Here is a 22,069-nt window from a genome sequence, read left to right as displayed (position 1 = left end):
CTGGAGCGGCCACGGGCGCTCTCCGGACCCGGGGCGGGCGCAAGGGGCGGGGGGGGGGGGTTGCCAGCGGGCACTGGCGACGCGAGGCCTTCCTCGGGGAGGGGCTGTCGCGGGGAGCCCTTCCCGGCCTGCCGTGCTCGCCCGAGCTGGGGAGCACGTGCTGCAGCCCGCGTGGCTCCGCCCCGCGGCTGGCGGGCTCCCTGCAACCGGCCCGGGGGTGGGACTCCCGCAGACTGGGGGCGGCGGGGCGGAGCCGGGCAAGGCTCGTCCGCGGCGCGCGCGCTTGTGTGCGTGTGTGTGTGGCGGGAGAAGGGGGCGCGCCGCTCGGTCACCCCGAGCCCAGCTCGCTGCCCCTCCGGCGCGGTGCGGGATGCCGCTGGGCAGGCGCCCGGCCAGGCCGCGCGGGACGGCAGCTCCGTGAGGCGGCCGAGCCCCGCTGCGGAGTTGGCGGGCGGCGCTGCAGCAGGCTCGGGGCAGGTGAGTGGGGCCCGCCCGGCGGGGCGCGGAGCCCGCAGCGCGGCGAGCCGGGCGCCCCCTGTCGTTACGTGGCTCCTGCTGCTGCCGGGGCGGGCTGCTGGGGGGAAGCCAGGCGCTGCCAGCCGGGACGACGCTGCCCGGCCCCGGCTGCCCGCAGCCACGGGCGGCCCGGGGGTTGCCCCGCAGTGCCCAGAGCCGCGCTTGTCCCGGGGGCGAAGTTCCAGGCCGCCCCAGCGGTCAGAGACCAGCTGGCACCGCTGCTGCCGCGTCCCCCGCCGGCGCGGGAGTGCTGCGGCTTGGCGTGTTAACCCCCGCGGGGCCGGAGCCGCGGGGCCCTGGGGTGCGGGAAGCGCTGGACGGGCTCTGCGGGCCACAGCTGGGGGTGGGATCCTAACTGGCTCTTGTCTCTGAGTGAGTTCTATTTGTAAAGGAGGGACAATCCTAAATCTCAGAGAAATTCTTCCAGGGCTTCTCCAGTGAACTCTTCCATGCTGCCCTCCCAGACACTGCTGCGTTTAAGGTCCTTGGTGGGATGCACATTCTCCAAGAGAGCAAGCCCTCCTTTGGGTGAAATGCTGCCCACTGTGCAAGAAGGTGCACTTGAAACCTCTGTCTTGTTTGCATGCATGTTGGGACACAGATAGTGGTGTCAACCACTGAGGAAATCATCAGGAGGGGTTCTGTTGGCAGCTGTTTGCCTTTGGGAATTTGGGCGAGGAAACACCCATTCACTGTGAACAGTGAGGGGATAACAGCGGAACTGTTTTTAGGAGGTGCTTGCCTAAGTACTTCCAGCCAGTGCTTAATTTGTACCAGGGATCAGCAGTTCAGTCTCTGCACCTCTGGGTTTGCCACATCACTTTCTCTCTCATTAAAAATTAAGCACAGCTTCTGGCCACAGCTTAATGCTCATTGTCAAGGGGGGGACAGCTGTGACCTGAATCTTTCTCCAGGTCGCTCTCCTGTCACAAAGCCCTCCTAGACCTCGGCACTTACCATTCATCTATTCTGCCTCCTCCTCTGCCTCCTTACCAATGCGTGCCCACCATGTTCACTCTGTGCAGCATGTGAAGGGGCCAGCTGCCCCAGGCACTGAGGAGGTTCCACCCCATGTGTTGGCAGGTGGTTTCTGCTGAGGCAGGGGCAGGGCGCCTCTAATCTGCATGTGGGGCCCTGTCCTCTGGAACTCAGACCAGAGAAGCAATTGAATGTGTGTATCCCCCACTCTCCTGGCTTCAGCGGCCTCCACCCAGTCCCTGTTATGAGCACTTTGTACATCAGAGCTTCCTCACCCAGCAGACTCCACAGCTGGAGCCTGGTCAGGTCTCTAAGCCTGTCTTATGTGTCCATAACATCACCAGAAACTTTAACATGCACTTTTTGCTGCCCCACCAGTCAGGCTTCTCTTTCCTACTTGATCCTGCAGTGAAACCATACTGCTGCATTTCAGACCAAATTGTCTACGTGGAAGTGGGGCTGGGACTGCATTGCAGGGAGGGAAGTTGCACAGGGAAGGGGAAGACAGGGAGAGCAGTGACTTCTACAGCTGGCCAGAAGAAATTCCTGTTGTTTAAGAGGGTGGTTGCCTAGTGATTATAGCCGCAAACTAGGACATTAGGATACCTGGCTCTGATGCAGATCTGCTGGGTGATCTTGGACTGGTCACTTGCCTGCACTGTGCCTCAGTTTCCACATCAGCAAAATGGGGATAATGATGGGCTAGGCCTCCTCAAAGAATCCCGTGGGCAGTGATTTGAAGCAGGTGCAGCACACAGCAGGAACAGCTGTGAAATGCTTACTAGCTTGCAGATACCCCCTGGCCTATGGGACATCCTTTTTCCTGTAGCCAATTCTGATGCTTTCGTTTACTTTCTTACCTTTTTACAGCAATGGAAAGACAGGGGAGAGATGGTCAAAATGGGAAGGTGGAACAGGAGAGCACCTTGAACATCCCATGAAGATCTGGAGTGTGGATCCCAGGACTCGGGGTGGGTGGGAAAGGGGCAGAAAGTGAGCTAGGTAGCTGCCGGATCTTTGAATGCCAGGTGGGGGAGTGTTTGGGATCTGAATGGCCTGCCATTCAGAATAGTGGGAGGGGAGGTGGGCTGTGAGGGGGAACATGTCATGCTGATAGGGGGAGATGAGGTTATTGCTGATCTGTATCTGCAACCCCCTGCAGGAGCCTGTAAGGAGAGTGGATAGACAAATGGTGCCCGCCCCACCCCCAGACAGGCAGAACCCCTTTGCTGGTGTGGAGGGGCATCCCAGTGTCTGTTTGCTTGTGGGTACTGCCTGTCACTCACAGGGAGAGGTGGGGGATCTGTGGGTGCCCACTGCTCAGCCAAGTTGGGGCAGAATGAGATAGGGACTCCCCTCTGCTTTTAGCAGCGGCACTGTCAGGCCCCACGGGTCCTCAAATCCAGGCTGGAAATCACTGGAAGAGAGGCTGTCTTGTCAGATTCCCGCCGGTGCTTCCAGCTGGGCTGGAGCCCCCTGGAAGCAGCCTTGGGTGCAATATCTTCAGTCTGGAGTCTGAGAGCTCACTAACATTTGGGACTGAACCAGCCCTGCTGCAAGATGGATCCCCTTGGGAAAGGTGCCATTCCTCTTGGGGCAGATGGTTTAATCTGAATGCTCCTGAATCAGCCAGCCCTCAGTTTAGTCTGGACTCCAGAGATGTTATGCCTCTTGCATCCCAGGCAGCGAGGATGCCAGGTTTTTCCGGGGCTTTGGTAACATCGCAGTTGTAGTTCTGTGAGCTGTTTGGCACTGGGACTCTCTCTCACTTCATTTGTACAGCACCTAGCACAATAGGGACATACTTTTAATACTGATTTTCTTTAGTATTACTATCTCAGCTGCCTTTCAGACTGTGCTTTGCTACTTGTGGCAGTAACAGAATAGATTGTACAACTCGTTCTGGAGCAACCCTAGAAGGAGGCCTCTTGCTGCAAGTTCTTACCACTGAGTGTCACTATCCAGTAGGTTTTGGCTATTTTGGTAGCGTGCTCTGGAACAGCGCTGCCCTCCTCGCAGGTGAATCTCCATGACTCGCTCTGAGAGAACAATGTGGGGTGATGCTCCCAGAACATCTGCCACTTGCCAAATTGAAATCCATGCCTGGGGCCATCACTCTGAAAGGCAGGAACTTCACCTGCAAGTAGTGCTGTCTCTTGGAAAACTTGGAAGTGAATTTCACGCATGGGAAGGGAATGTGTAAGTAAATGCTGGGCATGGGGCCTTGTGCACCACCCAATGCTGCCAATGCACTGCTGTCCTGAGTTACAGTCCCCCCTGCTAGTCCAGCCCACAGTCCCACACCTGGCATATGCATGTGCCTTGCTTCTGGTCTCTGATTCTCCTCCTTGTTCCATCCCAAAGCTTTGTAATGATGCCATGTCCTCCCAGAGGTCACTGTTGGCCGCTGGATGGAATCTAGATTGCCTCCAAAAGCCCAGACCCTCCCCACCTCAGCTGAAGGAGGACTGCAGTTAGGAATATAAGTATTAAGGCTGATCAAAACCAAATAGCCATGCAGTTTTCCTGGTGGTGTTAGGTCTCATCACACCAGCTAGGGCAGGTCAGACATTGTGCACTGGGGGGACTAAAGGCTGTCAGTGGTGCCAAAGAAGTGTCACCCTGTGGTGAACTTGTTTTTGCTTAGAAAATAGAATATACAGTGTCTGTCTTCTGATAATGGGTCTTCCCAGCTGCAAGTTCTCTGAGGGAAAGGGTTCTTAAATGAGCTGTTCTTTCCTAGTTTCTTCTCCAGCTTGGATTTCCTTCAGGTCTGCTGTTACATTGCACCTCAGCCTGGCGTCATCTCACGCTTTCTCTCTCACGCTGGTGCAGTCGACAAGCCAGCCACACTAAGCCTGAAATCCCTGGGAAGCGCCACTCAGCTGAGCCAGCATAGGGACTACCACCACCCTGCCGTTGCCTGGCCACTTGTCTACTACTGAAACTCCTCCCTCTTTCCCCCTCTCTTGTCTGGGGCATCATTGTGGGCATGACCTACTGTAATGATCATTCCAGGGACCAACACACCAGTGCCACATACCAAATAGTCTTCCCAGTAAGCTAGCAGTTAGCGCTAGCCTGCCCAGGGCTTCTGAAAGTCAAAAACAGGCCTGTCTGCACTGAGCCACCCATCGGCGTCAATTGTAGGTCCCTTTTTGGATGGGAATCTCACATGCTCTGTTTACTTACAATATGCACTGAGTGTGGGGAGTGTCAGGAAATCTGTATCCTCATGCACATGATGCTTAGAGTTCAGTTACTTTAAAGTGTAAACATGGGCTGGGGGTGGGGGTGGGGGATCAGCTCAGTTATTCCTGCCAGGTTCTTTCTGTCCTGAGCACACTGGAGTAGGCTGGGTCAGGGAATTGTTCCCCATGCACCTGGCTGTCAGCCAGGGAGGCATCACCCACATTAGTGGCTTGTGTGAAAGTGTGTGCTGGGGAAATGGATGGAGTTAAGCTAGATTTACTTCCCTACAAGTGAGGGCACAATCTGGCCCTTGTATAGAATCCCTCTGGTAGACTTGAATGAATAACACATGCAGGCCTGGTTTCCAATAGCTTGCCCTGGCTTTCACATCTCTGCTGTGTGCTCAGCAGAGGCTCTCTCCTATTCTGCTGTGGGTCAGTCTGTGCCGTGGATTTCCTACCCACAATTCGCTGCCACCGAAGCCCTCTGATGTTACAGACACTAAATGCACGGCACCACTGAATGAATCGGGCAGCTGCCGAAAGGGGGTGAATGGGGAAGGAGAGAGCTTTGTTTGCACACTCCCATAAAGGCACAAGGTAGCCAACAGCCCTGGCTCAGGCTGCTGTCTCCTTCCTAGCCAGGTAACAGTGGGAATGTCTGTACATCTGGTGACTGTGGGCACTGCTGGAGGCAGGATAATGGTTTTGTGGGACCATTATTTTAATCCAGTCTGGCAATTTCTCTATGGTATTTATCTGGTGCCCATCACCGTAGTGTCTTAAGCATCTCTCTCACAGTGCTTCATGGTTTTATCCTCACAACATGCCTGTGCCATTATCCCCATTTTACAGATGGGGAAAAGTGAGGAATAAAGTGACTGATCTAAGACTGCAGAGAGAACTGATGGCAAAGCTGGGAAGGAGGGACAGGTTCTTAGCCACACGTTCAGTCTGCTGGAGCACAACGCTCAGTTGTGTCTGTGGGATGACAACCGGGAAGAGGTTTAGTAATTGGGCAATGGATACAAAGAACTGTTTTGGTGACCTGTGAGTAAGGTGGTTTGTGGGGTTGAGCTCTGGGGTAAGGGATGGAATTAACGTTCAGTGAGGGCCAGCTGCATGGCACCTTAACTTATGGAGTAGGGGCTGTCTTTCTGTATTGCCTAGTGCTGGGTGGTCCCGGTCTGACTGGCTTCTTGTGTTACCACGTACAAATAATAATAATATAATATCCCTCCACAATGTGTTAGAATTTAAACCCCCTTCTAATGGAAGATGGTGCTGAGTGGGACAGAGTTCACAACACGTGGGTCTGGCCAAAGCCTGCTGGTGGTGGGCTGTGCTCTCCGTTCCCAAGGGGATAAATGTCCCCTAGTGCCAGCATGTCTCCTAAGAGCTGTTTTCTGCTCCAGCAAATCGCAAGCAATTTATTTCTCTGCTGCAAGTGCAATGTGACTTCCCTGGCTCCACTCTCCATGCCAGCTCCCCAGTCTGCAGCTGCTCATAAAGAAACTAACGAGGATCCAGCTCTAACCGCCTCGTCTTCATTAGATTGTCATCAGCCTCCACTGGCTCTGCCAGCACTTCATTGAAACTGCTGGTGACACACATTGTCAGAATGAAATAATGGGTTTGACTGAGAGGGATAGGAACATTTAGCAGTAACTCTTTTGCACCGAATGCCACAGCCCTAAAGGAAAGCAGGAATTCACTCAGCTCTGGGAGTCCCCGGAGGGTCTGAGCTATTCAGAACCCAGGGGGGTTGGATCTGTAGCTGCAGTAAATCAATGTAGCTGAAATTGATGGAGCTATTTACGCTAGCTGGAGGCTTTGGCCCTTAAATCTGCAGGCTATCTGTGCAGTAAGACCAATTCTGTACACGCTGCAGGGCATGGAAAAGTATCTGGTTCTGTAGGTGCCTCTCCTCCATAAATCCATGGATTCAAAGGATGGGATTTGGCCAGGAGAGCTGGAAAGCCACAAAGTGGCTCAGTGATGTGCTCAGAGGAAAGGGGCTTAAAATAAAATGCTTAAGTTCTCCCCTATTTCTCCCCTTCCCGCTCTGCCCCCCCCTCGGCATTTTTTGCCCATGCTCTGAAGTCCAGTGTTTATGCAGCAAGGACCATACAAAATAACCCGGTTCCTACATGAAACTCCAGAGTGTTTCTGTCTTGAGATGTGCAAGAAACCTGCAAAGCGTCTAGTCTTAGGCATACAGTCGGGTGAGGATTTCAGTGAAAAAGTCTGAAAGAGGAAAAGCTCAGGGGTGGGGGGGATGGTTTAAAAATGGTGCAAGAACTTCCAAGTTCTTAATTAAAATTTTCCCAGATAACTCTTAGTTTGTCTTTTAAAAAATGGGCAAACTGTAGAACAACACAAAAAATGGTTTAGGGAAAAAGGCATTTTTTCAGCCCTCTGCAATGTCTCCCAAATACATTTAGTGGAAAATGTTCCCTCTGATTTGTAGCAAATGGCTGTACTGAGCAGAACATCTTAGCTTTATGCTGTGCTCCATTTGCAGTAGACTGTTTCATATAAGGTCACGTGTGAAAAGAGTTTAGCCCAGTCTCACCTAAATCTCTAGCACGTCTGTTCTCTGCCCATAGGTCAGTCTTCTTTGCCCAGGAGAGCAGAGGGGCCAAGTCCTATTGGAGGAGCTCTGGGGTGAGAACAACCAGTCCTTAACATCGGTGCATGACAGCCAGACTTGGCTCTCTCCTGTTGCTGTGTAGTACTTGTGATTCTGTTGCAATGTAAACTTCTTAAGGACCAGACAAAGTTACAGGGCAGGGGTGGAAAAAACCCTGCCTAATCTTGAGCTTTACCAAAGGGACAACAGCCTCCAGGTTTGTACTCACCGCAGTGCGACTGCCATTACTATGATGTGAAGGCCGATCAGAACCAGAAGTGCTGATTTTTCAGACAGACATGATCTCTTCTGGTCTGAGTGCAGCACTGGAAGCCAAGAACTCCCAACTTGTACTCCCCTGCTGACACAGACTCTCTCTGCCGCTGGACAAATCAGTTACCCTCTCCCTGCTGCAGATTCACCGTCATAAAACCAGAGACTACGATGCTTTGATAAATCCCCATTTTACAGATAGGAAAACTGGGGCAAAGTAACTTGCTCACAGCTCTAGAAGGAGATGAACATGGGCTTCTTCTGTGAGTGAAGTGTTAATGTAAGGATGAAGTTTGAGTGTTGCATGTCCTATACATCCAAGTTGAGCATTGTTATGACTTGGCACTAGTGACAGAGAGAGAATTTTTTCTGAATGAGTGCAGCTGAAGTGCCAGGTTTTTTTCTAGCTGTTCATGCATGTCTTTCATTTGAGAGCTGCTTATCTTCAGAATAGCTTTGCAGTTTACAGCCCACCTATAGACCCAATCCTCTGGGGAGGCCAGGCAAGTTTTTACTTTAACCCTGATGCAATTGTAGCTTCAATTCTCTCCACTTGATATTCCAGTGGTGCTTCCTACCTCTGACATCCCTGTGCTTAAAAGAGTTTAATGTGCGTATGTGACTGTGAAGGCCCCCCGGCCCAGCTGGAGGAAGATGACTATGCAGTGCATCCTGGGATGTGGATCGTTTCTGACAGGCTAATAATCCTGCAAATTTTCCTCATTGTGTCAGAAAAGATTAAATGAGACAATGAGACGAATAACATAACAAAACACGAGCGCTGGAAGCCACAAGCCTTTTTCTCAGCTGAATACTGGTGATGGAAACAATCTACCTGAGCAGCCAAGCCCCCTGGTGAAATAATGATTAACTAGCAGGCTCTTTGCAAGAGAGACTTTACGTTATCAAGTATAATGGCATTGTAAGATGGCAGCATAAACATCCCAGACCAAATCCAGCCCCACTAGCTGCCTGGGAAACCCAGAGACTGCCTTGAGAAGGTCATGGAGTTTGCCCTTTCAAGCAGAGATTTTAAGGGAATGTTTTCCCTGTTGCATACACTTAAAAAGTTTTGGGGCTTGTCTGTTGGTACCTTCTCATGGTCTGCAATAGGCCTTGTACTGCGAGTGTATTGGCTAGGGCCTTTTTGCACAACTTTGGTGGGTAAAGCACCATAAAAATAAATGGCCTTGCAAAGATTCGACCTAAATATAGGAAAGTCCACGAAAGTTCAGAATGGGTCCAGCAAATTAGCCAGGCATCATGGGGGGAAGTTCTTCTAAGTCACATATAATAAAGAGCCCCTGCTGCAAGAATCTGACCAGGGCATGACATAATCTATACGTTGGAATGATTTAGAAATAACACCATCCCACTATTGAATTGTCAAGCTGTCTGCTCTCCAAAACAGGGCTGTCTAAGCTTAGCAAGGAGCCAGACAGTGGTGAAATATGAGCTGCATCGAGAGCGAAAGCTGAACCATCCAACAGCCAAAACAAAGTAGAAAAGGGACAAGAGCCAGTCTGAAAAGTGTGGGGTTAATACGCCCCCGTGGGCTCTGGCCTGGAGGAGTTCATCCAAAGAGAGATGTAAAAGAACTAGGGGCTGATGTCGCCAGCTAGGTTCACCACGTGCAAACGACAGCTCTTTCTGCATATGGTGAAAGCAACTCAATGGCTGTTTGTTAATAGATTTATGATGGTGTGTAGAGTCCCCCGAAAAGTTCAGATCCTGGCTGTGCTAGGCGCTGTACACACATTCAGTAAGAGACAGCTCCTGCTCCAAGGCGCTTACAGTCTGAATAGACACAGGCAAAGGAAATGGTATCCCCCTTGGTACAGATGAGGAACGGAAACCCAGCGATGGTCACTCCAGAGGTCCCTCCTTCCTGGCTGTCTGCGGAAGAGTGATCTAAATTTGATCTAAATTTTAGGCCTCCCACGAGCAGATTACCATGACATGTACTCCTAGCACCAGCAGAACCTTTCCATCACGCAGGAAGCTGGGAAAAGCGGCGAGGGTGATGGAGAGGGGAGATCTGCTGTGAAAGGCAACAGAGCCATTACCCTCTCTAAGGACTGAATGAGGCCAAACCCAAGAGAAACAGGCAAGATCCTGTCAAACCAACCACCGAATTGGAAGGTGCTTTAATTCGTCTTCCACACAGGAAGAAAACTCCAGCAATGAGGGCTACACCAGAGTCCGACTGGCAGTTCAGAGCGTAGTAGTTTAGCAAGGTGCCAAGCCAAGACATGAGGCAGGCTTTGATCAAGACTTTCCCCAGGAGACCACCTGCATGTTGTGCCGTGTTGCAGGAGCAGGAGGTCTGGAACACCTGTGGGACGTTATTCTCCTGGAATTTCCCACCAGGCTCAGGGACGGATGCCCTGTGTTCATTGAGTCTCCAACCTCCTCCTAGCTGTCTTGGGTATTTAGATGGCTCTTCTTACTGAGGTACCCCAAGAGTGTCATAGCTGTTAAAGGGTTTATCCCCACATGCCTGCTAAATTGGCAGTGGGGGAGATGTAGTGTGGGTGGATACTGCCCTCACTATGCATTAGCCAGTGGAGTGGGCTGGTCATGGGGGAAGTGTAAAGGGGGTGACTCATAATTCTCCCTAGTGAAACAGGAGAGTCTACTCAAGAAGTGTGTTTCTTAAAGGCCAGATGCTCCTGGTGCTACCCTGGGGTGCTGCCTACTTCCCTGGTCCTTACATCAAGCTGCAGTCACAAGTATATTCCCATGTATCTATTGTGCATCAGTATTAAGAGAGAACCAGCTTTCTCCAGCTGATCCAGAGCACATCCAGTTTCTCTCTGTGATGCATGAAAGTCAAACCCAAGCCATCTGAGTTTGAGCAGGCTCTGAACAAAGACCAACAGTGCCAATGTGACTGCAGTGCCTAGACCCCCCTCTCTGCTAATGCTCATGCCCTATCACCCCTTTTCTGAATTAAAGAGAAATCCAGGTCTGGGGCTGGAGCTGCTAACGTGCTGTCACACACAGAGTTTTGGTTTAATCCAGCGTTCAGAGCAAGGTCTGGGTTTGGATTCCAACCTTCCAGAAAATGTGGCTGTCTGTGTCTTACTCCAGGGTTTGATTTGAGTCCACCACTATATTGGTCACATATAGGATGCCATGTGTCCCTGAGATCAGGTAGTGTCCTTATGGGCAGGGCCAGTCCTGTCTTTGGTAAACTCCCTTGTGTGCCAGCCAGCTGGGCTGCGAAACTGACAAGGAGTTGGCTGACCTGAGGGGCACAGTAGATGTCCATACCATTGGGTCTTCCATGAGCTGATGCTCCGCTTTTCCCCTCAGGTAGGGTCCCAGTGTCTTCTGCCTCCCTGCCTGCACCCCACTCTCCACGATCTTTGAACAAGCACCTCCCATGCAGGGCAGCAGGCCAGGGAGAGTCTGCATAGCTGAGGAGAGGAAGAAATGGACAATCCTTTTGCTAACCCTTCCCAGCACTTCCTGATGCTCACCAAGACCCTTCCCTGTGTACAGCTTGTGGCAGATGCCCTGATTTTTCATGGGGATCGTTTGATCACCTTAGTCATAGCACTGTCACTGAGCAGAATTTAAATCCAGTGATGGGTTGGAAAAGCTCTTGTGTGAGAGATTAAATGCCCTTTTCTTCTCTGTGTGCTCGATAAAGCAACAGGTCTTCCTTGCTTGTCTCCTGACTACTTGTGTTTGTGTGTTTTCAGGCAGTCTCTCCAGCTGAGAGTAACAGAGCTGGACATGGACAGTAATATAGCTGAATACCGCTTCAGCGGTGAGTACCTCCAAACAAGTACTGGGTGGCTTTTGGATTGATTTGAGCTGTAATTCACCCCACTGCCTCTCTGTGTATCACATGGGACCAATACAGTGGTCAGTTCTCAGTGGCCTGCATGGAAGTGCTGTTAACACAATGTGTGCACCTGTGGAACTCACTTTTGCAGGGCATTGCGGAGGCTACTAACTTGGAAACGTTTGTAGAATGAGATTATTTCTCCCCAAAAACCACCAAAGTGAAGGCCGTCAGTGCATACCAGTAGTTTGGAAGGTTAATAAACTCTCCAGTGTTTAGCAAGCTGGGAACTGGGGAATGAAGATTTTGCTGTTGTCCTGGGCTCACAGTCCGAGATGAACAGTAACAGAGAGGAAGCCGTGCTAGTCTATACACTATCAAAACAAAAAGCAGTCAAGTAGCACTTTAAAGACTAGCAAAATAGTCAGTTTTGGTTATATGTCTTTAAGACCTTGACGAGATTATGCCGGTAGACCAGAATGTAGTCATAAGGAAACGGTCTGCTCTGAGAGACAAGGCCAGCTTTCTGTTTGCGCTGCTGGAAGCATGGATCTCATGGTGGCATTGCAGGACAGGGACTTAATTTCTTGTTGCATGTTGAGTGATGGATGCTGGCACAGTGCAGCACAAATTCTAAAAGATACCCTGCTCACAGTCCTGTATTCTCTTAGGCTGACAGTGAAGAATGCAGATTTTTTTTCTGTATTGCCAGATAGGCATAGGATGTTTACACCCAAATCTATTTGGAGTCACCAACCTCTTTGTAATTGGCCTTGTGGAAGGGACAATGTGTTTCCTACACCTGGAGAGTATGTTATAGATACGCCCCACACCTTCCGTTGAAGTAAATTGTCATAGTCCCATTGACTTTAATGGAGCTCTGACATTTATATCAGCTGAGCGTCTGACTCGCTTAGTGTTTACGCTGGGGGGTTGAAATGTACAAAAGTGACCATACACAAATTAGTTCATAAGCGAGTGACATGCTGATTGCAGTTTGCTTCACAGATCTTTGGTGGGCAATAAGGACACAGGAGCTGGCATTTTATAAGAGCAGATCAATGACCCCATCTGGTCTGATATCCTGTTTCTGACCATGGTCAGTGCCACACACTTTAGAAGAAGGCTAAACTCAGTCTCCTTCTTTTCCTGTAATTTGGGAATGAGCATTCCTTCCTGACCCAAGCTGGTGGTCGGTTTATGCTCTGAAGCATGAGGATTGAGAGCCCCTATCTAGTGTAACTTCTGATACCCATGTGATTGATTCACTTAATGCTGATACCTAAGCCTCTTCAGGAGTTTATTTGGCAGTGGGCTCCAGTAAAAGCCTGATGCTATTGCTGGGCAGTGACATGCTATCACTAGACAGCTTTCCCAGGAGTTGCCAATCTGAATCAGCCCCAAAGTCCTTCTGCTTCAGTACCCTGTCTCTGACCAGGGCCGGCACCAGGTGCTGTAGAGGAAGGTATGAGAGAGCCTGGAGCAGACTGATGTGGAACCATCTGCCACATGTTAGTTCTCATCATCCTCATAATAGTCTGAGATTAGTTAAGGTCTGAGGCCTGGGGTTTAACATCTCTGCCCCAGGATCCCACTGCTGACAGTAGCTTCCCTCTTTCCTAGTCATAAGAAGCCCACGCGGATGGGAAATAGGCCTCTACGTGACTGGTGCGCTTGTTCTGCTGGGAATAGCGGCACTGAACCTGTGGAAACTATGGAAATCTGGGAATTACCCAGCACCATCGCCATTCCCAAACTACGACTACCGATACCTGGAGCAAAAGTATGGGACTGCGTATTCGGATGTCAAACACAAGGTAAAAGGCCTTTGTTTCCAGGGTGACCAGATTCCTCAACATTCCCACCAGCCACTGAGCTTTTATACATTCATAGTGTCATGGAGACCATAGGCAGCCAGGTCTCCTATACAGGAAGCAGCACCATGTATTGGGCAGCAGGGGAAGGGGTCAGGGCTCCATTGCTTACCTCAGCTGTGGATCTGGCCCACTGGGTCCAAAGCCTCACATTCTGTTGTTACCACCAGGCAGGATGCAGAGGTGAGCGTGGCTCTTTGCTGCATGTGAATAGGACATCAGCCTTCTGAGGAATACACTAACATTGTTACATTGTTCCATCCTAGTCGCCAGCATTCTTTGGTATTGTTTTCCATGGACAAAGAGAAAGCATATGCTTTGGGCCTGGCGCCTACTTTGGAGTTTACTTAGCTCATGATGCCACTCTTGCCTTGTAAATAGGGCGTGTCTTCACGTTGTGGAAATAGAAGCTTGGTCAGCCAAGCTGCTGTCAGGGGCGGGAGGGAAAGGGGATTCAGAAAAGAAACGGTAAACCCATGAGAGTAGCTGTTATACCAACAAAGAAAGGAGAACTCAAGGCTGGGTTATTGCTTGTAAGTCTGAGTTGGATGGGGAGTAAAAGCCAGGAAGCTGCAGTTCTAGCCTCTTTATCACAGAGGACACTATAGAAATGCAAGAGGCACAAGGGCATTTAGAGCAAACAGAGTAACACAGGCACTTCAACTTAGGGCTTGATCCCAAGCTCACTGATATCACTGAGTGTCTGTCCATCAACTTCAGTGAGGCCCTAAAGTGAGACAAGAAACAGAAGTCACTAGAGGGGTGGTGTGTTTAACAGAAGGAGATGATGTGCATAGGCTGAAGCAAGGGCCAGGGGAGATAAAAGAAGTCCCAGGACTGTCTGATGCCATAGTGCAAGAAGGCAGGGAACTGATCCAGCACCACCAAAGTAAATGGAAAGGTACCCACAGACCTCAGTGGCAGGGCCTCTGAGTTAAACGGGTATCCTTTAGGAAATGGCTCTCCCTCCCTAGTGTAGTCACTGGACAGCATCATAAGCCATGCAGAAAAATGCAGGAGAGTAATTAGGAAGATGACAAATTCATTTGAACAGCTAGTAGCCAAAGTTTTACAAACAAATTGTACAATGTGTTTTACATTGATTGGAAGCAGGAGAACTCGGGGAGGTGCTGGACGAGGCCTGGGTGAGATGGACAGTTACATGGCAGAGCTAAAAAAAAGAAAGGTACAAAGCAATCAGACAGACAGACTTGGGAAGGTTCCTGTGCTAAAGGAACATATGACCTAGTAGATCCCTTTCAGTCCTCAATTCCAGTCCCCTGAGATGATGGGGAACCCTGTCCTCTAGTCCTGTTAATGATCTGATCGAGCTTCATCATAAAACCAGCTGGATTGTTTCCCCTATTCCTGCTGGGAGGCTGCCCCAGAACGTCACTTCTGTGATGGTGAGAAACCTATTTTCCTGCCTGCATTTATTCATGGCTGCTTTATACCCATTTGTTCTTGTGGCACCTTAGCCTTCAGTTGAAATAGCTCTTCCTTCTTGCTGTTGCTTCCCCCGGATATATTCACAGAGCGCAGTCCTATGGCTTTTCAGCCTTTTGTTTTGCTAGTCCAGGAGCGGAGAATCTATGGCTCGAGTGTACCCCCCTCTTCCCCCACCCACAACAAAGTGTGGTGCTCCATTCCCCCATGGCTGGAGGACCCGCACCAGCTCCCCACTGCTGGGGGGAGTCCCGAGCCTTGCAGGCCAGGTCAAGGAAAGGTGCTGGCTGCATCTAGTCAGTAGGCTCTGCCTGGCGGGGCGGTGGAAGCAGCTCTGCCTCAGGAGCTGCAGTGCAAGGAAGTGCTGAACCCTGCTCTGGCTTGCAGGCTCCACCCCATCCCAGCCAATGAGAGCAGTTGAGGTGGAGCCAAGAAGCCAGTGCAGGGCAACACAGAGGCACCTTCCCCGGCTCCCCCTCCAGAACTGTGTCAGGTAGGCAACCCCAGTTCCTTCACCCTTCCACCCTCCCTCATACCAGCCCCCCACTTTCACGCTATCTCCCACTCGGAGAATGCACTCTCGGCTGGCTCCTGTGCCCTACCTCCTGCCCAGACCCCACATCCCCCCGAGCTCAGGGGTTGCCCAGAAGGGTTAATATAGCCTGGGGGAACCCTGAGCCTTGGTGCCCAGAATGCCTGGGGAGTGAGGCATCCCCCCTTTTTTTCCTGCTCTTCAGGTGGCGGTCACATCCGTGAGGTTTTGGTTACATTGGGGGTGGAGGTTGGTTGGTTGGTTGGTTATTTTGCTTTTCAGTTGTGTGTGTCCTCCAATTGATTTTTTTGCTGTGGGCTCATGGCCTCTGACTCCAAAAGAGGTTCCCCACTCTTGTGCTAGTCCTTTTAGTCTTCCCTCATTAAGACAGGCTTCCACTGATTGGCGTAGTGTCTCTTCTCTGCACCTGTTCCAGTGTGAATTCGTCCCTCTAGGTGGACAGAATGGTACACACTAGTTCAGATGAGAATCTTTGTGAGCGATAGGTCATAATACGCCTGACAACTTTTTTGGTAGTACCTAAGTGACTTAGGAGCCAAAGTTTCATTGAAAGTGAATGGGATTTGGACTTATAGGTGGAATTTAGGCTCCAAAGCTGCTTAAGCACTTAAGGAAATTTTAGTCTATCTCTTATTTATGGGCTAAATGCAACTGGGTAACAGTGTTATGAACAAGAATAAGTCACAGTGGTACATGTTGTGTATTAGAGGTGGCCCAAAAAACAGAACGGGACAGGTTTGTAGAAGAATTGCAAAATTACGATTAGTTTTTGAAATTAACAGTTTTTCATTTTCTTGCTATTTCATCACTTTTTAGTTCCAAAATGGAACAAATTCATGCGTAATTTATTTTGAATATTTATAGTTACAAATAATTAAACCTTCACTTAGTTGACTAATGAAAAGTTGCCCTGCAGCAAAACAAAAAAGGGAGCAATTAGGGACTGGCAGTGCTAGTGCTTTATCTAGTCTCTCTCAAATGACATAAGCACTGGTAGACTGTACCACAGCCTATTGAGGTAGATCTCGTTAGGGCATTACCTTCCTATCTGATGGCAGTTACATATTTAGACCTCTTTGCATATAAAGCTTCATATGGTATATTTCACATGTAGGTAAGAAGTTCTGAGGAGAAGGGTTTAATCCAACAGAAGTAGCTCTTCTATTCTTTTCTGTGTCTGCAGAGAGGAGGAACTTCAAATCTCCGAAAGCCCGGGGAAAGGACATCCCCTGTCCGTAAGCCTAGCCTGAAGATGGATGACACCTTTGAGAACATCAATGAGCTGGGTACCTTAGAGTTGATGAGCAAAGACCTTGATCTGGGTCCTTTCGGGCCTCTGAAAAAATCCGTGTCCACCGACTCCCTCAGCTCCATCTCCTCTATTGGGAATAACTTTGGCCAGGACTTCACTGTGGGCCAGGTGGAAGTCAACATGGAATATGATGTGTACTCCAACACCCTGCATGTCACGCTGCTGCAAGGGAAGGACCTCCTGGAGAAGGAGGACGTCAACTTTGAGTCTTGCTTTGTGCGCATTAGCTTGCTGCCCGATGAACAAATCGTTGGCATTTCCAGGGTAAGTGTCTGTCACCTTCTCTTGCCCCGTGTCGGGAGCTGTGGATGTTAAGTGAAGTATGTATGGCGCTAGTTGTTGTTCGGGCTCTGTAGACCTCGGACAATCTAGATGTTCAACCTCCGCGTGATGGATCGACTGAGCAGTTAGAATCAAATCTGAGGGTGCATTTCCTGCTGCTCTTCCTTCCTGAGCAAACAGCAATAGGGCAGCAAGCGTCAGTAGGCTCAGGGTGGCTGGATGATTTGTAAGGAGGGGGTCACAGAAGCAGGCAGGGCATCTGGGAGCCCTGGAAGGAGTATGGTCATTGGAAGCAGTTGACGGGGTGTGTATTGCTATTCACTGCACCTTAAGGCCTCCTAATGCTTTGAGACAGGTCGCAGCGCATCCCCGCGTTAGTCTGTATCTGCAAAAACAACGAGGGTGCCTGTGGCACCTTAATGGTGTCACAGATTTATTTGGGCATAAGTGTTCCTGGGCAAACGCCCACTTCATCAGATGTATGGAGTGGAAATTACAGAGGCATTGGTGTAATGTTCTGTACACTTAGTCACTCTTTCCATAAACCTACAGCTGAAGGCATTGGCAAATGCAGAGCCACTCTCTTGTCCCAAGTTCCTGCTAAGCTCTGTGTTAGCCCAGCTGCCTAATAAGTCTGACACAGGGGCTTGGAACTGCCACAGCCCAGGTAAGTTGACCCCCTCTGTCCCCAGCAGCACAGACCTGCTGCAGCCAGGAGAGAAGTGCTCTTCCCCTGGCCCAGCCCAGCTCAGCTCAGCTTCACTGGAGTTGCCATGGCTGGCAGAGAGGCACCTCTCTCATGGCCTGGAGCTGCTGAAGTGAGAGAAGACTGGGGGGAGCCTGTACCTCCAAACCCCTTATCCCCAGCCCCACCTCAGAGCCTTCACCTGCCCAGCCAGAGCTTTCATTCCCCCAACCCTGAGACCCCTCCCACATTCTGAACCCTCAGCCTTGCCCATGCTCAGAATGAGTTATCCTCCTTAACCTCTGAGGATAGGACAAGAAACAATGGGCTTAAGTTGCAGCAAGGGAGGTTCAGGCTGGGCGATAGGAGAAACTCCCTAACTGTCAGAGTGGTTAAGCACTGGATAAATTACCTAGGAAGCCGGTGGAATCTCCATCACTGGAGATAGGTAAGAAGAGGTTAGATAAACATCTGCCAGGAGTGATCTGTCTGGTCCTGCCTGAGGTCAGGGGACTGGACTCCACGGCCTCTCAAGGCCCCTTCCAGTTCTAGTGTTTTATGAAAGGCAGAAATCCCAGGGCCCTTGCAAATCCAGATGCTGATCCTACAGTTGACAGCCCCAGTTTCTGTTACTTGTGACAAATCAACTTTCTTTTCTGCTGTAGCTTGGCCGCTCCTTGAGTTTGCTGAGTGAGTGTCCCTGAGCAGCAAGCCAAAGGTCGACTGCACTTCTCTGTGCACTGAGACCAGGACCCGTTTGTTGTGGGAATCTCATTGACACAGAAAACTCGGCACACTCTCCCTGGTTCTGCTAGCATGGGCCTCCAGCCTATTTAGATACAGGCAAGCACTTTACATTGACCAGTTCCCAGGACATTTGTACTGATGTTTCTCAGCCCCTCATCAGATGTGGAGTCTGTCCTGCCAAATGCAAGGTGGGCCATTATTATTCTCCTGGTCTGGTGTAGACTCAGTGATTCATGTCACACTTGTTTGAGGCTCAGAGCTTGATGATACATGTTTTCACTATTGAGAGAAGAAGGATGGTCCAGGTGCTGACCTGAAACGAAGGAAGTCTGCGTTCCTGGCTCTGCCACATGCTTCTTGTGGGACTCTGGGGAAGTGGCTAGTTCCTGGTTAATTGTCCAGGTTAATAGTCCTGCCTTTGTCCTGTCTCTCTGACTGTCTCTTCCTGTGTGTATTCACAGTGACCAGCACAGTGGGACTGTGATCCTGGCTTGGCTTCTAGGTGCTACCGTAATCCAAATAGCCTCTTTAAGAAACAAGCCCGTGCTGTCAGCTGAGAGGTTCGAGAAACCCCTGACAGGATGAGGGAAGGGAGTTACCTGTGATTGCCTGTCAGCTGAGCGTGGTAAAATGGCTGCTCTCTAACAGAAGAAGGAGACAGCCTTCAGAGGGCTGTAATTCAAAAGCCTGCTGAAGGCGAAGCAGCAGACAGGGTCATGGGGTGCTGGGCCGCGTGGATCAGTCCAGCCCTGGCTGCCTGCAGCGCGCGCGTTCGAAGGCCTGTCTGCCTGCAGATTTCAGTCTTGGCTCTGGAACGCTGAGCTGCTAGAGCAGGACACTCAAGGAGCATTGTCCTAGGTGTTTGCTCTTGCTGGGGCGCAGCTCGGGGTGCGGGTGGGATTCGGGCTGTGGGGATGCAGCCAAGCTACATCTCTGGGCCATAGTCAGTCCTGTCATAGCAGGCAAAACACCCTTCAAGTCAGCAGCACCACACCTGCTTCTCCCCGCAGAGAAATTGGCCCTCTGGCTTCAGAGTCAGCGTCAGTGGAATTGTTTGAAGGGAGTAGATGGAGGGACACCACTCCCCAGCCCAAGTGGCGTTGTCTCTTCCCTTCCCCACTTCAGAGCTGATGCAGCCCACGGAAGCCATTGGTTTTGGTTGGCGAAGGCCCCTGAGGTGTTGCAGTGAGCTGGGAGGTGGACGGTGAACCTGGTATGGCTGTGTGGGCAGGAGGAACTATCGTCACCCCCACTGCTCATCACTAGCTCTTCCTGTCCACAGACTGCATCAGCGGCAAATAATGGGTTAACCCTGCAAGAAATCTCCGCTGGCGCATGGGGAGCTCCAGACAGACCCAGGTATAACTCAGAAGCTGCTTCTTTGGAAGTTGCTTGTGATGCCATCTGTCCATGAACTAACAGCAGTGGGAGCAGTTCAGCCTGTTGTACGAGATGGAAAGGGCTTTGTTTCACTCACTGCCCCAGTCAATGAGCAGCAGGTGTGTGCATCCCGCTATCGGGAGGCAGGTCGGGGAGCAGCTTGCTGAGGGCCTGGGAGGTGCTGTCTCCTGGTGAAGGAAATAGAGTGGGAAGTGGTGGGCGGAGTGATCCAGACCCACTTCCTAGGGGGGCGATAACAATTCATGCCAGCAAAGTTGGAGAGCACCTTATCTGGCCATCTCCAGCCTCTCCCCTCTCCAGCTGACTCAAGCTGCCTGTTGTACTGCGCCACAAAGGCAGGCCCAGGGAAGAGGGACTGACTCCCACCAGCTGTGCTGTAGCCTGTGAGTGAACACTTTGAGGAGGAAGCCAGGGCCCCAGGATCTTCTCTCTCCTGGCTGCTGGTAGGTTCTATGTACTTCATAGCCCTTATAACGGACCATGGCCTCGTATCCCGCCCCAGGAGCCAGCCTGTGCTCTCCAGCCAGCACCCAGGGAACACTGACTGCAACAGGAGCACCTCAGCCTCCAAGTATGGAGAGACTGAGCTGCCCCTCAGCACACGCAGTGGCTCTGCTTTGCTGCTGGCCAGGGGAAAGCACAGAGCAGTGAATGGGCTTCAGCCTTCCCCAGAGCAAGTCTATAAGGCTATATATAGTCTCTGTGGCAGACCCAGAGAGTGGGCTGGTCTGGTTCTGGCTGGAGCTCTGCTGGTTGTATTCTATGTGCTCTACAGCCCGGAAGGCAGGGGAGAGGGATGACGGAGGGGAGGAAGGAGAGTCAAAGGAAGAATGTTCAAGGGAAGTGAGGGACTGGAGATGGGAAAGGTCAGATAAGAAATGAAGGGCTGGGGGCATTAGACTGGGACCTAACGTTTGCTTAAGTTGAAGCATGTGAGTCTTCCTGTTGAGCGTCCATGGAGCTGCTCACCTGCTTTACGTTAATGACCTACTAAAGCGTTTTGCTGTATCGGGGGCTTTGAGAGGGCAACAGCTGAAGCTTCTGTAAGATTTTTGCATTGTAGTTTTGTTGTTGCTGTGTTATCTGTGTGTCCCAGTCCTCCACCCCCACCTCCTTGTGCTGGGCTCTGTACAAATACAGAATACAGTAAAGGTCCCTGCTCCAAGCCGCCTACAGTAGCCATGTGAGAAAAGACAACAGGTGGGGACGCACAAGGAGGCAATGGGGTAGTACAGATCAGCATGTTATAGACAATGGTTGGAGCTCAACAGCTGCCTAACGCTTCTCAGGGTTTGGAGGGGTCAGTTTGTGTTTTATTACTAATGGCTAGTCTATTTCTAGCAAATCTAACAAGTTTCCCAGTTTTAGACTCAGAGGGCCACATTCTCCCCCCCACCCTGCCACAACAAGCTCCGTTGGCCGTGAGTACTCTGTGGATCATGAGTGATGGCCAGTAGGCAGCTGCTCCAATGGGGTGGGGAACCTTTTGTGGGTTAGGGGCCACTGACCACAGGAAAATCAGTTGGGGGCCACACAAGTGAGAATTAAAAAAAAAAAAAAAAAAAAAAAAGGGGGGGGGGTTGTAAAAAATCACCTCACCGAGGAGGGGGGGAAAAAGACACTCCCCTCATACCTCTCTCTCACCGCCCTGGGAGATTTTGTGGGGTCCAAAATGATGAGTTCAGTGTGAGAAGGGGCTGCCAGGAAATGGGCTTGGGGTACAGGGTCTGGGCGAGAGGGAGGGTGCAGGAGCAGGCTGGGGTGAGGGTCTATGCAGGAAGGAGGTGCAGGAGAAGGGGTGGTGGGAGGCGAGTGCAGGAGCAGGTTGGGGTGCGGGGCTGGGCAGGAGGTGCTTACCTGGTGCAGCTTTCCAGAGGTACACATGGCTGCATTTCCCTCAGCGCTCCTGGGCATCACACCCCACTGCTCTGATTGGCTGCAGTTACAGCCAGTCAGAGCAGGGGGGAAAAGCCTCTCCTGGCAGTGCCGCTCAGTGCTGCTGTTCTCCCAAGCTGGAGACGGAGAGCGGCAGTGCCATGCGGAACCCCAGAGTTGGTTCTTTTCCCTGCAGGCAGAGCCCATGGGCCAGATCTGGCACTGGCGTGCCTGATTCTGGCCTGCATGCTGGGGAGAGCCTTGGGAGCTGGAGCCAGGCTGGCTGCAGGCCGGATTCAGGCCACGGGCTGTAGGTTCCCCACCTCTGGTGTAAAGGCTAGCATTGGTGCCATCCATCCTGTTCCTCCTTCTGTTGCATGTGGCCCGTCCATGGCTGCCCCATTCACCCCATCCCATTGGAATATGGCTGTCCGCTTCCAGCAGGAGAGGGCTGAAGTCCTTCGCAGTGGCGTGGGTGTGTGTTTGATTTCCGAACAAGCTGACTTGA

The 22,069-nt window shown here is 51.2% G+C and overlaps 1 protein-coding gene across 1 annotated transcript in view; it reads left to right on the top strand.

Annotated features, from left to right (window-relative positions):
- Nucleotides 1-202: 202 nt before the first annotated feature.
- Nucleotides 203-22,069, top strand: part of SYT12 (synaptotagmin 12) — a 49,114-nt gene continuing 27,247 nt past the window's right edge. Inside the window, exons 1-4 of the mRNA XM_074997941.1 lie at nucleotides 203-477; nucleotides 11,301-11,368; nucleotides 13,010-13,203; nucleotides 16,443-16,835. Coding sequence (XP_074854042.1) covers nucleotides 11,335-11,368; nucleotides 13,010-13,203; nucleotides 16,443-16,835 — 621 coding nt within the window. The 5' untranslated portion in view covers nucleotides 203-477; nucleotides 11,301-11,334. The remainder of the gene's footprint in view (nucleotides 478-11,300; nucleotides 11,369-13,009; nucleotides 13,204-16,442; nucleotides 16,836-22,069) is intronic.

Source organism: Carettochelys insculpta, chromosome 6 (genome assembly GCF_033958435.1).
Source record: "Carettochelys insculpta isolate YL-2023 chromosome 6, ASM3395843v1, whole genome shotgun sequence".
In the NCBI taxonomy this organism is placed as follows: Eukaryota; Metazoa; Chordata; order Testudines; family Carettochelyidae; genus Carettochelys; species Carettochelys insculpta.
The sequence above is the reverse complement of the archived record's forward strand: the minus strand, read 5'-3'. Positions and strand labels throughout refer to the sequence as shown.